General features: G+C 41.4%; 1 protein-coding gene across 1 annotated transcript in view; it reads right to left on the bottom strand.

Moving 5' to 3' along the window:
• The window catches only part of Adamtsl3 (ADAMTS like 3), a 497,024-nt gene that overhangs the window by 235,911 nt on the left and 243,247 nt on the right, over positions 1-17,866 (bottom strand). The window contains exons 7-8 of the mRNA XM_023712415.1: positions 13,019-13,093; positions 5,349-5,506 (exon numbers count right to left, since the gene is read on the bottom strand). Coding sequence (XP_023568183.1) covers positions 5,349-5,506; positions 13,019-13,093 — 233 coding nt within the window. The remainder of the gene's footprint in view (positions 1-5,348; positions 5,507-13,018; positions 13,094-17,866) is intronic.

Here is a 17,866-nt window from a genome sequence, read left to right as displayed (position 1 = left end):
CTTGCCTGGCAAATACAAGGGCCTGAGTTCAGTCCCCGGACCTGGAAAAAAAAAAAAAAATCGAAACACCATGACCCAACGGATTTTAATTCCAGAGATACAAGGATGGTTCAATGTGTATAAATCAATAGATGTAATGTAGCACATAAACAGAATCAAGGATAAAGTCACATGTTGTCTCCATAGATGCAGAAAAAGTCTTTAACAAAATTCAGGATTAAAAACCCTCAGGAAAGTAGGTATAGAAGGGTCCATGGAATAAAGGCTTCCTGTCAAAGCCAATGTCATACTAAATGGCTTTAAATGCAAAATGCCTCAAAGCTCCTTTCCTGTTTTAGGCTTTCTGGAAAACCTCTATCAAGGTCCCAAAACAAGTAGCTCTACAGACAAAGGAGATGACCAGGTATACACAGAGCAGTGAAAGAGAAGTAGATATCAATATTCACAAAACCATATTTCCCTGTTTGATTAGGAAAGTGATTAATTCAAACACCAATGCCTGTCTACATCACTTCAAAAATAATCAAGATAATTTCTAAAATTTTTGAAATTAGAATATAAAATGGTTCCATGTGTGCGCATGTGTATATAAAACATAGTTGTGAAGTCTGATAAGTACTAGAGCAATATTTCAACTCCTTTAACTAAGAAATCCACCTGAACAAACCACATGGCAGGAGTACACAGGATATTCCATGAGTTCCTACCTTTGTGATCAGGGTCAAGCAGTTAGGATGGGATGGGATCATGAGAAGTAGTTTTCTTTCTTGTTAGCACTGTCATGAGTTGCACTATGTCCCCAAGGCAGGGGTGGGGGGAGAATGTCGCTTTTCTGGCCAAGGTGCCTCAGAGTATAATCTGACTTGAAAACAGGGTCTTAACAAAGGCAATTGAGCAAAAATGAGGTCACTGGGTGGGTCCTCAACCACATGACTGTGTCCTTACGAAAAAGGGAGAGTGTGCATGCTGGGGTGGACGTGCACCCCGGATGGTGAGGAGGTGGGAGGGAGGAGGCCTGAGCCGGGCAAACTGAGGAGACGGCATGATGCGTCTCCCTCGCAGAGCTCAGAAGGCACCGATCTTGCCAACACTTTGATTGTGGACATTTCAACTCCAGGATTGCATGACAATAAACTCTGTGGCTTAGGCACAGGTTGGGAAGATAGCTCGGCTGTCTAAGTGCCTGCCTGGCAAGCGTAAGGATCTGGGTTCAATCCCCGATACTGCATGCAGTGCTGGCCTGAAACCCCAGGTATGCTGTGCCAACCACCAAAACTGGGTGTGGTGGTGCACTGCTGTAATCCCAGCACTGGGGAGGCTGAGGCAAGAGGAACACTATGAGTCCAAGCTGTGCAGCAAGACCCTGTACCAAATAAATAAAAGATTTTAAAAAATTAAAAGAAAAGTAAGGCAGGAATTGACTCTGAAGCCGTCTTGCTGTGTTTTGAAATGCCTGAGAATGTGTGAACTTAGCCACTAGCTGAAGCATGCTGCAAGGTGTTAACACATCCTTGGAGAGAAAGGACAACAAGGCTTTTCTTATCCTCTCTCCTTGGATAAGTCACCAGTGTCCCCAACTGTTCAGAAATGTGGGGCTCTGTGGTAGATCCCCAGCTAAGGCTGGAAGGAGCTAGAAACAAAACTTACACCACTGCACATCAGTAGAAAAGAGATTAAAAAGCACTTTCCTCCCCAAACAAAATATCTGAATGGAGGACAAATAAGTTTTCTGAGAAGATGGCTGGCAGCAAAAGAAGACTTCTCACATCACACAGAAGATAGCCTCCTCCCCATCACCACCGAAGACAGACGAACATTTTGAAAGAAGAGAAAGCTGCTAGGCCTGGATTAAAGTTAAGCACAGAAGAGATGTCTTCATCTCTAATTTTATTTTATTCTTATGGGAGTATAATTAAAATTGGTGTTCATAAGCATCTACTTACAGGTACACATGCTCAGTGAAGTCAGTGAAATATCAATGACTCGGTCAGGACTCTATTGCTCCCTGGTGGCCAAACACACAAATGGAAGGAGCCAACTCCATAGGACGGAAGATCTGAGGCTCTAACATAAAATACCCCAGCACCACAGCATTGTGACAAGAGTCACGCATGAGACAGGGTACTCAACAAAATAAGAGCATATTGTGAGAAATCCATTGGAAAGACGAGATGGCACAATTTTTAAGAATAGGCCAACCACGAACATACAGCTTTCTGAACAGAAAAAGTATAGTACAACTTGCTAAATTTCTGAAGTTGGGCAATAATAATTAGAAAGTAATCTAACATATCATTGAGGTGTATACACTTTATGTATGACTGCGGTGTTTCCAAGTCCACTTATTAAAAGATATGAAATAAGAGTACATATTACTGTATACTGTATAGAGGAATGTGGCTTGATGGGACCCACTGTACCCACAGCTGCTAAATCAGAACCAAGGATGTAGAATTCATCTTTAGTGCCTCATGCTCCCTCAGTGGAAGCCATTTCTAGACCAGATGTTCTTAGTTAACAGAAAGAGGTACACAGGTGTCTTAGTCTTCGCTTGTTGCTGGGACAAATACCTGACACGCAAAATGAAAGAAAGAAAGGTTTATTTAGCTCACAGTCAGTGGAGGCTTCTGCCCATACTCAGCTGGCTCCAAGGCAGAGTGGCACATGGCACAGCACAACGGTTCATGGCAGTGGCAAAGAGCGAGAAGGCAAAGGGAGAAACAGCAGCTCAGGCAGCTAGCCAGCCTCCCTTGCCCTCACTACAATGTAATGCAAATTACCCACCTCAGGGCCAGGGTGTAGTGCTCACACCTGCAATCCCAGCATTGGATCAAGAATCAATCACAAACTCTGGAAGCCACCCCATGACTGCATGAGGCTTTGGGGGCCCAACTAGACGCAAATCATAACATCAGGGTAGTCTGTCATTGGCAACCACAATCACTGTCCTACTCCCTGGGGGAGCCCATCACTCGATGGCCAGAAAGGGACGAATGGAAGCAAAGAGCTCCTTGACACAGCAATAACACAGGCTGGGCACTGCAACAGTGCTCTGAATCAAAAAATAAAACAAAGCAAACAACCCTACACACACACACACACACACACACACACACACACACACTGATGGAAGAGGCTATTTCCTAGAAGCCCACATTATTTGGACAAGCTCTCAAGTCAAGGAAAAACATCAGAATCATCATATTCCACCATAAATATCTCCAATTTTGCAAAATTCTCTTCCACTGAACCCATTACATCCTTCAAAGACTGTAGCTGTTTACAAATGAACAGCTGTGGGGAACACCCTGCTTGATAAATAGGTTTTTAAAACAACCTTTTCAGTACAGAGAGCTCAACTCCCCAGAAATTGAAGTTCAGAACTGTTGGTTTAGTCTGAAAGCTGGAATTCAGAGACAGAAGAACAGAGGTTAGGTATCAATTCAGATTGCAGAAACTATGCTATTGCAATGACCTCTGTAAAGAGGCCACTATGTAATGCGGGTAAGAAGGTGTAAATATTTTAATTACACGAATGATACATGAAAGCATTCTTTTCACAAATTACTCTTCAAAATTAGATATCATAAGCAAAATTAAGCTACTCCCCCAGAGCATTTGTTCCTTCTCTAATAGCCACTATTGTCTTCATTTTGGTATGCATTCTTCCAAATATTAAAAAGTACATAGGCACATGCATGTGTGTAGAGGTTACACACAATCAAAGAAACATACAATTTCCATGCATGTGCATTCTCCTACCTGGTAGCAATAAAAAAAAAAATGTGTCTTTAGGATCTAGGCATGTGGACATAATAACCAGTATCTTGGATACTAATCTTCGTGGATTTTCTCCAAAATATCATCATCCTATTGTCTTCCTCAATAAGAAACCTCCATAGTAGCTTAAGAAGAACTCAAACTCCCTTGGTATTTATTGAAAGAGAAAAATATCTCTCTGTGTTTACTACTTGAGAATTAAGTAGCAAAGCCCAGAGGAAACAAGACAAGCCCAGAATTCATGTCATGACAATGGACCAGAGAGAGGGTAAGACAGATACTGATTATGGTCCCTTTCCAAATCTTTCACATTGTTATGGTAAGAGAAGACAATGGAGTCAGCATGCAAGGGTCTGACGCAGAAGTCCCAAGTCTAGATGTCGCCACGAGCTAGGCTGAGGATGTAAGTGAGCACCGGAAGCAGGAGGAACCTGTATCTTTCATGCTAGGGATGCCATCAGGGGCTGACACACCATGATGAACTAGAAAATGTACCCAGGATAGAGGCCAGTGGCCATCTAGTTGCAGCTGACAGCAGCTATTGTAAAATGTAAGTTCATTGTTAGATCATCCTGTTTTTTGAAACACAGCAGAAAACCCCTGATATTTTATTACAACTGTCTTGATTTTTCAATGTTGACTATTTTAAAACCCGAAGTATCAAAAATAGCATACATGACCAGTTACACTGCAGGCAGAGCCTGACTCTCAGGAACCTGGATCCCTTAGCAACTCTCATTACCTCCACACGTATTTCCCGGCTGACACAGCAGTGTCTCAGCGAAACATTCTATGACAAATTACTATGTAGAACACAGACAGTTTTTTGTTCTAAATGTTTTGGGATTTGTTTTCCCATACTTGAAGATACCAGTGACAATTAAGGCGATGTTTTTCTTTCCGTTTACATTTTTGGAATGAGTATTCTGAAAAGGAAGAGGGCAAAATTATCCTCTGAGTTATGATTTGCTTTCCCTAAGCAGCAGTGTCAAATTTATCAGAAGAGTTCTAAAGTGAGTCATTTTAGAAAAAGACTGCCGGCTATACTTCCTGCCCTCTCTGTTTATCAGAGGGGAGCTATAGGTTTCTCAGAGTTCTAAAAATTCCTCCTAAAAGTGCTCATAACCTGGGGACTGAATCCCTGAGCTTGGATCAGCCACTGCAGGACTGTGCACTCCAGAGGCTGAGGATGGAAGCCAAGAACCCCAGTCAGGAGAGCAAGCAAACAGGCTCTGACTCTGCTCTGATCTGCAAGGATACTGTGCGTAACTATTGCTCATTTTCACTAGACTCCGGAGATTGAAAACTGCACATGGCAACTAGAGATTCTGAATGCAAAACTCAACCTCTCCCCTATGAAAGTGTAGCGTCTTTCTTAACAAGCAGGGTTAAGGAGAAGACACTTGAGCGAGATGAACAAGTTGTGGGAAGGGATTAGAGGGACGAAAATATCAAGGAAATGTGCCATGCTAAAACCATCACTAGTGACCTCCTGTTCCACACACCATTCTGATAATCCAGATGCTCCCAGCCCCCGTGGAGGAGGGTGCTGTCCTGGTTCATCCTACCTTGAAGATGAAGTCAGCCTGCAGTGGTCCTGAGATCTTAAAGGTCTGCCTCTCTGAGCCCTTCTGAAATTCAACTGTTGTGTTTTCCACAACAAAGACTCCAGGGCTGTTAAAGCTGTGTTCTCCTTTGCTTCCTTGAAGTGTTTTTGATTCAATAACTAAAAAGTAAAAGTAAAATTTAAATAAGAGAACTATCCTAAAAGTGTTTGTATCGAAATGGCATTTCACTAAGCATGATATCAGTACATAGTACGAATACAAAAATACCTACTCAATTTACATTGATTCATGCTGATGGAATAAAAATATAATTATTTTAAGTTGCCTATAAAAATATGCTACCAAGGGTGGTAGGAACCACAAGTCTACTCAGTTATTTGGAGTCACTTCTAGCGTAAGAAGAAAGAGCAAACATTTCTTTACATTTTTTTCCCATGATGCAGCTAAAACACATACAATGAACAAAGCCAAATTTACTCACTTACTACCTGTTCAGGAGATCTTATGCTTACCACTTGGTCCTTCGTATTGAAATAAGCATGATGAATTTGAAATTTCTTTGAAAATAACATGGGGGAGTCCTCCGCAACCCCTCCCAGGCTTTTCGTGATGGTTATGTCCTAGGAAATTTAAGAGTACAGCAGCAAAACCCGAAGATGGCAGTGTGTGCATAGGGCTTGATGTGTTTCACACAGTGCAGACATAGAACCATTCCACTGCCACTCTCCTTTGTGTATGCCACTCTTATTCTCATATGTTTTCAAAGTGTTTAAAACATTCTCCATCAGAAAAATGTTTTTCCACAGTTTGAACAACATGACATTTCCATCGTATTTAATTTTTGTCTTTCTTTTCCCCTTTCTTGAGTCTGTCTTATTTCAGTAAGACACAGTACTTAATAGAACTGGCCCCAGGCTGAATGAAGCAATGAGGACATTCATAGCTGGGTGCTGGGGCACCTGTGTTTCTGGCCCCAGATTTCCTCTAACTGGCTGCCTCAGGTTGTCACTGTTCTGATCTAAAATCAAGACAGCAGATGGTTCCTGTGTCCAGCTCTGCTATGAAACCTGCACTCCATTTCGTGCAGCTGCTGCAGCCTTGAGAAAAGAACACCACAGACTCAAAATCCCATTCAGCTTCAAACTTAAATATGGAGAGCTGACGAAAGCAAGATGGACCAGAATGGGGAGCTCTGACCCATGGGCTGCTGGGAGCTCTGCCCTGTGGGCTGCTGGGAGCTCTGCCCCGTGGGCTTCTGGGACCTCTGATCCATGGGCTACTGGGAGCTCTGCCACACAGGCTGCTGGGCTCTGGATCTTTCCATTTACTGGATTTTTCTCTCTGCCACGGTGCAGGTGCGGGAATCCACGTGCACCAGACAGACTGCATCCCAAGCACCAGAAGACATCCTTGATTATCCCTGATAGGCAGGCTAAGAACTTGGCTGGGAACATTTCAGCACTGGCTATGAGCTCCTTGATCTGGAGGAGTCATTAGTGGTCAAAAAATAATGCTGGCTACGCTCAGGCACACAAAACCCCAACCACTTTGGCCCTGCTCTCCACAACCGCAGATTTTTGGAAAGTGCAAGATTATATTCATTTCCTAGTTCCAATAAAGATATAAAACTGAGTGTTATAAAGTGTGTTGTCAGTGAGAGGCGAGATTGGGAATAAGAGACAGCAAACAAGCGCCACACTGGAAGAGCTAGGTCGATAAAGGAAAGGAGAAAAGTAATGGACACTGGAGCAATGCGGTATCAAAGCAGAATGAAACCAGACATACGCCATCCCCCTGGAAGCCTGTGAGACACCAAGATGCTAGACCGAGATGTGGCCCAGAACGACGTGATTCAGTTCAAGTGGTGTTGGATGGACTCCACAGCTGCGGGGGGCAGGGTATGATTGCTTAACCACTGCTCTTACTTTCTGGAACACAGCTTTCCAAGTTTCACTGGGATGCAGGGTGGGAGCAGGGGTATAGGAATCTGGGAAGATGACCCGGGGGAGAAGGAAGATCTGCTGCTGCAACATCCATCTCCTAACCAAATGCCAGTGTTTCTATTAGTTTGCTTTGTTTATTTTAATTGGCAAGCCCCTGCACTCTTGCAGCGCTAAGATTCTGAAGAAGTGCAAATGGCCAGTAAGAACATGAAGAAAATGTTCAGCATCTTTGGCTGTTAGAGAAACACAAATGAAAACAACTCTGAGATCCCATCGCAAGCTAGTCAGAGTGGCTTTCATCAAGAACACAGATGGGGAGATGGCTCAGTAGGATAAGCACTTGTTTGGCAAGCTCAAGGTCCTGAGTTCAATCCCTGGTACAAAAAAAATAAAAGGGGGGGCCGGCCAAATAGCTCAGTGATTAAACCTCCTGCTTAGGCAGACCCAGTGGCCAGGGTTTGATTCTGCCTTGCTGTGCGGGTCCCAACCTGGGGCGCATTGAGACTGGGCGCAGTGGTGCCCGCCTGTAATCCCAGCTTTTGGGAGGCTGAACATAGCTGGATCACTACAAGTCCGACCTATGTAGTGAGACCCTGTAGACCTTGTGCTAAATACAAAAAATTAAAATAAATAAAAAAGACACATAAAAATAGCAAATGGAAGGCAGGATGTGGGGGAAAGGAGATGTCTGGAGTGTTAGTGAGACCATAGACTACTAAAACAACTATGCAATTGTGTGTGGAGATTTCTCAAAAAACTAAAAGTATAAATTCCATTTCACCGCACTAGGTATATTCCTGAAAGAATTAAAGGCGGCATACTACAGTGGGTCATGCGTATCCATGTTAAAGTAGCACAATCCACAATAACTGGGCTCTGCCAATGGCCTGTGTGCCCACTTATGGATGGATGGATGGAGAAAATGTAGTGCACACACACGATTCTTTACTCAGCCATAAAGAATGAAATTGTCATTTGCAAGAAAATGAAGGTCTTGAGAACACAACGTTAAGTGAAGCAAGTCAGACACAGAAAGTGAAATAACGCAGGGTTTCTCTTACATGACATGAGGGACCTAAAACACAAATGAAGAGTGAAAGAAAGAAAGAAAGAAAGGTGATAAAATAGCATGTAGACAGATTTTGGAGATGAGGAAGAGGAAGAAGGGAGAATAGGGAAGCATAGAAAAAGGGACTGAAAAAGGCCAGGATGTGCTAACAATACGTACCAGCTTCCCAAAATGGATGTAACTATAATGTAGCAAAAAGTTAATAAAAATAAGTAAAAATGTCTTCTTCCTTCACAGAAAATATGGTTTTTCAGTGATAAGGGTATAAAAATAGAAATAGAGAAGACAATTTTCAAGCTTCCCATCCCACACGTCTTTATCAGGGAACTATTTGCTTATTATAAAATATCACTCTGCCCCAGGTTTTCAAAAGGCCTCCAGATCTCTGGAGAGCAACACAACTGCCCATCCAGGAGGTGGAAAGCGGGTGCTCCCGCCTCAGCTGTGAGAGCGAGGAGCTGAGGCCAAAGGAGGTGGGAGCGAACGCAGGGCAACCTGAGGAAGGCGCTCCTGCCTGCCTGCAAGCGTGACCCTGGCGCCGCAAGACCACCCTGTCGGACCACAGGGAGGCCGAGGCCGACACAGCTCTTCAAAGGCTGCCCTTTACACTGGAGACAAATTGCTTCTTCCCAGGACCCACGCCTCTTAAATGACAGAAACAGAGCCCCTGGTTTTTCACTCCATAAGTCACATGATGGTAGAACGTCTCTAAGAAGTCTGACCATCATGTGACTTACGGAGTGAAAAATCATGTGAAGTTTTCATTCCCCTCTGTCTGCTATCCTGAGTGTGACTCAGGCCAATCTGCACACACGGGCTCCTCCCTGGTCCCTGCTCAGTACCTGCACTGAGCCTCTGGCTTCCACAGCGAGGTGGCTGAAGCCTGGGAGACCCCAGGAAGCCTGGAAGCTCCCCACCACTACCAAGGAGCGGGCCAGGAGTCTCTCCTGCTATCCACCAGCCCCTGACTGCTGCTGGGCTTACACTGAGTGGGGGAGATTGAAGGGCGGCAGGAGAGTGAAGCCTGAGGAGTAACAAAACTGACTCAGCAGTCAGGGCCTTCTCTCCTCAGATCTTCAAGGCTGCAATGATGCCTTTAAATATTTTAATCTATTCTTATTTTTTAAAAGGTAGAATGGTTAAATAAGTAATGAATGCCTCCAGTAACTTCTGGTGGAAGAGCTTGCACTTGAGAAGTTATCAATGGGAACTTCTTTCAAAAGGGGCAAAGGGCCAGAGAGATAGCTTAGCAGTCTTAAGTGCCTGCCTGGCAAGTGCAAGGATCCAGGTTTGAACCCTGGTACTGCATGCTGTGCCAGCCCTGTGCTGAGCCATGGAAACTGCGCATGGTGGTGCATGCCTGTAATCCCAGCTCTGGGGAGGCTAAAACAGGAGGATCACTACAAGTCTGAGCTGTATGGCAAGACCCTTTACCAAATACATATATATATATTTTTTTAAAGGCAGAGTTTTGTAACCATTGCCAGGGGATCTCCTTAAATTCTGAAAGCCATAAAAACACAGTTAGGTAAATGTGTGGCAAGAGCTTAAAACAATGAATATAGTTATAAACACATTAAATTTTTACATCTAGGACAGCTCTATATTTTTTTATATTTTGAGATACTACAATGTGGTATATGGCATCTTGGGTCCTAAATTTTATTGCTAGTCAAACATATCCAGTGCTGAAGTTTTGCTGCAATAATATTTCCTTTACAGAAGTCCTTTTACTGATTTCATTTTTGAAGGGGCGTGTTGCTGGAAAATTTTGGGTCAGTGCTTCCTGCATAATGTGGCCAGGCATGGATCAGGACTAGATATTCAGCATCTAGACTGCTGTAAGATCTGGCTGTGGTGGTGCACACCTGTAATCCCAGCACTTGGGAGGCCGAGGCAGGAAGATTGCTTTGATTTGCAGGCCATCCTGGGCTACAAAGTGAGCTCAAGTCCAGCCTGAACTTCATACTAAGACCCTGTCTCAAAAAGACAAATAAGAGGCTGGGGAGATGGCTCAGTAGAATAAGCGTTTGCCTGGCGAGCGCAAGAGCCTGAGTTCAATCCCCAGTTTTGAAAAATAAATAAATAAATAAATTAATTAATTAATTGCCATGAGAAGAATGTTAGTTGGATGTCCTGTCATTAAATTTCATTCCACAACAAAGAGGCTGGGATTAACGTCCCCAGGTATACTCACTTCGGAATAATGAGTTCTCTAGAGTGTTGTAGTTAATATGGATCCTAAAAGACTGATTACTGCAAAATCAGCTTGATTTCAGAAGCACATCATTTTTACAAATAAAACTGCAAATATGATTGGATAAATTAAGAAAATAAAGCCTCTTCTTTATCTAGATATTCAGAAATGTAAACTCAATCCTTTGCAGATGAAGCCAATTCCGTTTACCGCTAGAGAAGGAAAAGTTTCGGGAACAGTGGCGGAGCCACTTGGGAAACTGTTGGGAGGGAGAAATGTTCCGAGCAACTTGTCTGTCTCTTCTGGAGAAATGGGGACACAGCTGAGCCCTGCTCTTGGAAAGGCGCCCGAGTCTGGGACATAAAGTAGCATCTAGCGTGTCGCACACAGCCACACACGTGAACTTCATGTTGTGGTATTCGCTTCCACACAGTTGTCTGTTTCCTGTTTGCTTACTATGTTTTTATGACTTAAAAATGATTTTTGAAGCTGAAATTTGAAGTATTACCTTTAGTCACATGAAAATATCAGGCCCAGTCACTGCATTCTAAAATGCTTCAAACATTTTATATATCACTCACATGCCACAAGTTGTACGTATATGCACAGTCTGAACACATGTAGGGGTGTGTGTGTGTGTGTGTGTGTGTGTGTGTATACATGTGTGCAGGGGCCTTTCAGGGCCTTTCACATGCTAGACAAGTGCTGTAATGCTGAGCTACGTCCCAGGCCCACCCTTGGCTATTTAAAATATATAATTTAGAATATTTTTGTCACCACCAAAAGAAATCCCACAGCAACTCAGGCAATTACCCAGCTACTTCCCATCTCTGTAGCTTTACATGTTTTGGATATTGTAGACTAATGGAATCATATGATGCATAACTTTTTGTGATTGGCTCCTTTCATTTAAGCATAATGTTTTCAAGGATTGCCATGTGGTAGCATAATATCCATACTTCATCCCTTTTCATAGCCAAATAATATTCCACATATTGAATATTTCACTTATTCATTGAATAGTTGAGGGGCATTTGGGTTGTTTCCACTTGATGTTTAGTATCAGCAATGCTACTGTGAATATTCAGCATTTTGTATTTTTTAACCCAAATGGTATTTCACAAGACTATTACTGAAATTATTAAACAGTTTGAATCTGAATGATTTGGTCACTGAAAATCAATTTACATTTATAAGGAAGAGGAAACTCATCAAAAGATGTAGGTTTTCAAACCATTAATAGAAAAAAAGTGTTGATGTTTCATTACAGAGAAAGCCTTGAGTAAAAAAATAATTACATGGCTAGAAACATTTTAATAATCATGGTCAGCTGAGCATGGTGGTGCAGGCCTGTAATCCCAGCACTTAGGAGGCTGAGGCAGGAGGATCGCTGTGAGTTTGAGGCCACCCAGGGCTATCCAGTGAGTTCAAGGTCATCCTGGACTACACATTGAGACCCCGTCTCAAAAAGAACCTCAAAAATTATGTCCAAAAATTCCATTACCCTTTTAGGTATAATTCACATAAAGTTAAGGACCAGACAGGGCTTTTAAATAATTGCTCATTTTCATTGTCACAAACATATTCTCTTCCATCTCTAATTTGGATCACATTGTACAACCAAATTTCTTTATTTTTTTTTCAATGTGATAGTGACCTTAAACGTTCTTCTTTAAAAATTTCATTATCAACTTTTCTCACAGCGCACCAGACATGTGCAACCAAAATGTGAGATTCTTCTGATTTTAACAAATTCTTATGATTTAAATATCAAAAGATAATACCCCAGGGAAAGGGGACAATGCACCACACTTTGATTCAGTGGACACCAATCGCGTGCTTTACAGGAGTCAGAGTAAAGCTTCACACTTTCTTTGCTGAGTTGACGGAACTCCGTAAACACCAAGGCTGGACCAGGTAGGCAGAGACTTGCTTTCTTCTTAATACAACCAAGAAAGTCCTGCCTGGGGCTCCAAGGACACCTTGGGAGACAGGGAAAAAACCTCTAGGTTTTGCCGTTCCTTCTAAAAGACTGGAAAAACTAATCCACAGAAGATATAATTTGGCTTTGCCAAAGAAATACCACTGTTGCAAACTGCTGAAATTTCCAAAAACTGCCTGCAGCCTTCTGTACTCTTCCTTTTATTTCACATACAACTTGATTTCCTCTCCCATGAAGCGATGGATCTCAAACCAGTACATTTTCCACTGGGGCATGAGAGCAGAAAAAATGAGTAGATTGACAATTTCCTAGCCATGCAGACTAGTCCAGAATAATAAGCAAAGTCGCTAAGATCCATGTTTATTTACCTGCCATCAACTGGGGGTAAGACTTTCTGTTAGGTTTTTTTTTGTTGTTTTGTTTTGTTTTTTCCTTTTTCCATTACGTTTTTTTTTTTTTTTTTCCTTTTTCCAAACAAACTTAAGAAATAAAAGTTGCTGAAGATGGAACGCTACTCACAGAGATGAGCAGGGCCTTTCACTGTGATTCTCACACTTCGACTTCCCAGAGGAACGGCAATCACATTTTCTTCTTCTAGTAAAGAACACAAGACAAACAGTAAAAATCGCGCATTGAAAGCAGAAAATGAGCAAGCCAGCCGGTTCTGGGACATGTCTGGAAGGTTCTTACCTACATTTCATTTCCAGTTGTGTAAGGCACGTAAATACTGCTCCTGTGCTTCCATTTAAATACCTTTTTTGAATAACATCAAAGGAGAGTTTGACTAAACGCCTGGGCCTATCACCCCACCTACCTGCGGTCCCCAGGCCTCATCAGTGTGCCATATGCAGAGCCAAACACGATTATATCCATTTGTTTATAGCTGCTTCTGCCCCACGAAGGCCACCCTGCACAGTCGCTGCACGTGCCTCGTGGCTTTCAAAGCCTAACATACACTCTGTGTCCTCCACAGAGCAGCCCAGTGATCCCTGGACTAGAGGTAACCAATTGCTGGAAATCCGGGTCTTCGTGGATACTCTGTCACTGGGCACATGTTACAGTAATAACCTTTATGCTCTGATGATCATCTAAACTCAACACAGGCACCGTGCCCAATGGCTCTGCTGCTGACACTGGACTGTTAGCAGTGAGGAGAATCACTTCAAGTAGCGGCTGTGTTTTCATTTCACTCATAGAGAACAAGCTTTTGGACAGACTCTCCAAAGGGAAAAAGATGAAACAAAGGATATCAATGTATTTACTGATTCGTTTTTAATACATGTTGCATACTGAATATTAGACAATGCAGATAAACTAAAAAACAAAAACTATTTCTAATCTTACTTCCCCAGAGATCACCCGTTTTAACACTGGGATGAAGGTCTTTTCCAAATCTGTTTCTTTGTTTTAAATATATACCCATCAAAGAGAATAATGAAGTCTATTAAAAGATCCATCAGTATGGAATAGGTCAAATAAAGAAGTGTTATATATCCATAGTAAGGGACGCTGTGCAATAAATAAAAATATCGATACAAAGCTGTAATGCCTGCTATGGTATATATATATCTATCTTTTCCATGTTTATAGGCACATTACTTATAATAAGCAAAATGTGGAAGCCATCCAAGTGTCCATCCATCCACACAGGAATGCTAAATATCACAAAGTATATACCTACAACTGAATGCTATTCAGCCACACACAGGAAGGAATTCTGCCACATGCTGCACCATGGATTCATCATGAAGACAGTATGCTACACGAAACAAGATGGGCTCAAAAGGATAAATGTAGTATGAGTCCACTTACATGAGGCACCTGGAAAAGCCACATTCTTAGTAACAGAAAGTAACATTGTGGTCACCAGAGGATTGGGGAGAGGGAAACAAGTAGTATTATTTAGTAAGCACAGAATTTCTGTTTTTCCAGATGAAAAATGTCCAGAAAGGGGATGTACCATCACACACACACACACACACACACACACACACACACACACAAAACCTCCTCCATAAAGGCAAGAAAACACTTGCAAAAATTGTCAGCATCAACACTTTCAAAACTGGAAATTCATCAAAAGCTTGCTACAGTCTGGGCAGCAATTATGCAAGAAAAATACACAAGAAGAGCAGTGAGTTTAGGAGCATATTAACTTGTTTATTCCTGTCTCCCCCAGGCTCCTCCTCCATAGAAACCTGAAAAACAAGAGCCTATCATCCCAGTGAAAGCCAGCCGCCTGCCAGACTCTGCAGGAGCTGGAATGGGTGTGGAGTTCCTCCGGAGCCCAATTCCCAGCTGTCGTTATTGGACCTGTGTAGTTCCCTGGAAGGCCTCACGCACAAAGCTGCCTTTATTTTACCTAACTGTGAGCTTGCCCAGTGCAAACTGCCTTTCCCTCGGGGAACTTGACCAAAACAATCAGAGGTAGTTTTTGGATGTTGAGGCTGCATGAGGTAATGGATAACAGTTGGAGAAAACAATAAGCCAACCAAAAAGTTTGACAGGAAAACCTGGGAATGAGATGTCCACAGGCGGTTCTGAAGAGCGCCAACATGTTCCCGGGAATCTAGAAGGCCACATGAATGCCTAGGGCAGTGTGCACGCTCAGAGAGCACCCAAACTCTCACCTCTGATTAACTTGGGAGCTCTGCACACAGGAAATAAAGGCTAATACAGGGTCGTCCATTATTTGGCTGCATGTTGACATGCTCCCCGACACTCACACACCAGTGAGAAGACCCAGCCAGCCATGGGTAGGGTGAGAAACAGAACATTCTAGGTCCAGGGCAGTGAAAATTCCTAGGGGAGGCTGGGACATCTTGTTCTACAAACCAAGGCAGTATTTAAAATTCAGTTGAATTAAAGAGTCAAAATGTTCCCACTCTCTATATTTTGGAATTTTGAAACCTCTCCTCTAAAAAATATTGTCTCATATTATAAAATATTCAAAAAATAAAAATTCCCAAGTACAGAGAGGAAAATGAAAGAAAGAAGCAGTCTTTTTTTTTTTTTTTTTAATACAAAAGTATATGTAACTTAGAAAATCACTGTTGTGAAACCATCTCTTGCGGCCCACAGTGTGAGGGCTCCTTCAAGCCAGGTTCATCAAGCATGCTCAAGAGATGGCATGAAAGACCAATGCAAAACAGGGTTTCTACACCTTGTCAAGGTCCGGCTCAAAGACTTCTTACAAGGAAGCCTGGATTATACCGTAAAACACACAAGAGGTCAAACCTACCATTACTAATACCAAGCCAAGCTAACATCACGGTCTTCCTGATGTAATGCCCCCTAGAGCATGCAGTACCACTTGGACATGTTCCTGCCAATAATGTCCAATCCAATTCTACCAGATCTCAGACCTTACTGATGAGTTTGCAGGAATTAAAACTAAATGCTGTGAGTGAAACTTGACCAATTCAAGAGGCAAAATAACTACAAAAGATGTTCTTGAAACTGTACAAAATTTGAATATGGGTTAGATACTAGATACTATTTAGAAACTGTAATTATAGAAGTAGTACTGAGGTGGTGTCATAAATAAGATCCTTGGGGCTGAGGAGGTGGCTCAGTGGAATAAGCACTTCCCTGGCAAGCACAAGGGCCTGAGTTCAATCCCTGGTTCCGCAAATAAATAAATAAATAAATAATAAGATCCTTAATTTTAGTATTTTGAGGCAAGCAAGTATTGTGACATCTGTAACTCACTTTCAATACATGCAGCTAGCTAGTTGGAGGATGAGTAGAAAAATTATAGATAGATAGATAGATAGATAGATAGATAGATAGATAGATATCTCAAATGTAGCAAAAGGTAGGTAATTACAAATTCTAGTTAGAACATATACAGTATTCAGTTATGTTGTTTTTTTGATTTCTATAAATGTTTGAAATTTTTCCCAATACAATTTGATGGAATAACACATTCCAGTGTCACTAAAATCTATTTGATATCAAATGCATAAGTAAAACATCTGAAAAGAGAATCTAGTGGGTAATCGTAGCCTAGAATCCAAAAGGACTCTATCCTTGCTAGTGTGGTTCAAAATTAGGAACTTTGCCAGGCCTGGTGGCAGCACACACCTGTAATTCCAGCTCTCAGGAAGCTGAGGCAGGAGGATCACTGTGAATTTGAGGCCAGTCTGGGCTACACAGTAAGATCAAGACTAACCTGAACTGCGTAGTAAAACCTTGTCTCAAAAAACAAAAACAAAAAAATAGAAATTTTATCAATATACTTTACCATATTAATAGACCAACATAGAAAAATTATTACAATAACAGATACAATTAAACAGAAAGAAACAGAATTTAAGGATTAAACAACAAAGAGGAGAGACAGGAAAAAAGGTAGGGGGAAATCATGCAAGTATGTAATCAAGAAGGCTGAGGTGATTATACTAAGAATTTCCATCAGTTTTTTTGAAAACAGCAGTGAATACGTAGAATCCTCACCTTGACTAACTCTGTATGCTAATATCTGCGAACTAAGCAACTACATTGAGGACAGCAAAATGCAATACAACATCCGTGCTTTACATACCTGTCATCATGGTCTTCTAAATGTATACCATTTCTAATGTCATATCAATTATTAGTATGTTCTCTTTAAAATATTTTTAGAAAAAGGTAATCAAAGAAAAGACAAAAACAAAAATTTAATATTTTTTGAAAGCATGCAGTAATATTCAATCATATGTCCAATCTTACATAACTATACCTGTTAATCTGAACAACAGATTTGATGATAAAGATAAATAATATATCAGGCATTGTTAATCACCTATTCTTGTTTTGAAAATCTGTAACATATATATTGTTGTATGTTATCTTGTTTCTGTTTGGTTTTGTTTTTCTTGTTTTTGTTCTTACTTTTCCAAATAAAAGAAAATTACATTAAAAAAGAAAAAAGATAACACTTGAAAAGTTTTTAGCATTTGGAAAAATTAGTTATTACTGATAAAACTATATGTAATAAAAAATATTTACAGCATGATTTATAAATGGCAGTATCATGACTCATGCTTAATGAGAAACATTGCTAGTTAATTGCAGATAAGTTATGGCACCAGCTATCACCACTTGATGTAAAATTTTTCAGGAGGTTAGTCAAACCATAGAAAACAAAATGAAATCAATATTCAAAATTCAATACCCATCAGAAATAGCAATGGTTAGAAAATAGTTTGGAGAAAATATTCCATTTACAATAGCAAGGAAAAAGATAGACCCTTAAAATGCACTTTTAAAAATGGGCCTATTCTTCAAAAAGAACATATTCAGTCTCTCTCTAGTGATATAAAATTAAAAGGATTGGGCTGAGAAGATAGCTCAGTGGCATAAGCACCTGCCTGGCAAGTGGAA

This window comes from Octodon degus, unplaced genomic scaffold, assembly GCF_000260255.1.
Source record: "Octodon degus isolate 3935 unplaced genomic scaffold, OctDeg1.0 scaffold00002, whole genome shotgun sequence".
Taxonomy (NCBI): domain Eukaryota; kingdom Metazoa; phylum Chordata; class Mammalia; order Rodentia; family Octodontidae; genus Octodon; species Octodon degus.
This window is presented reverse-complemented; position numbering and strand designations above follow the sequence as displayed.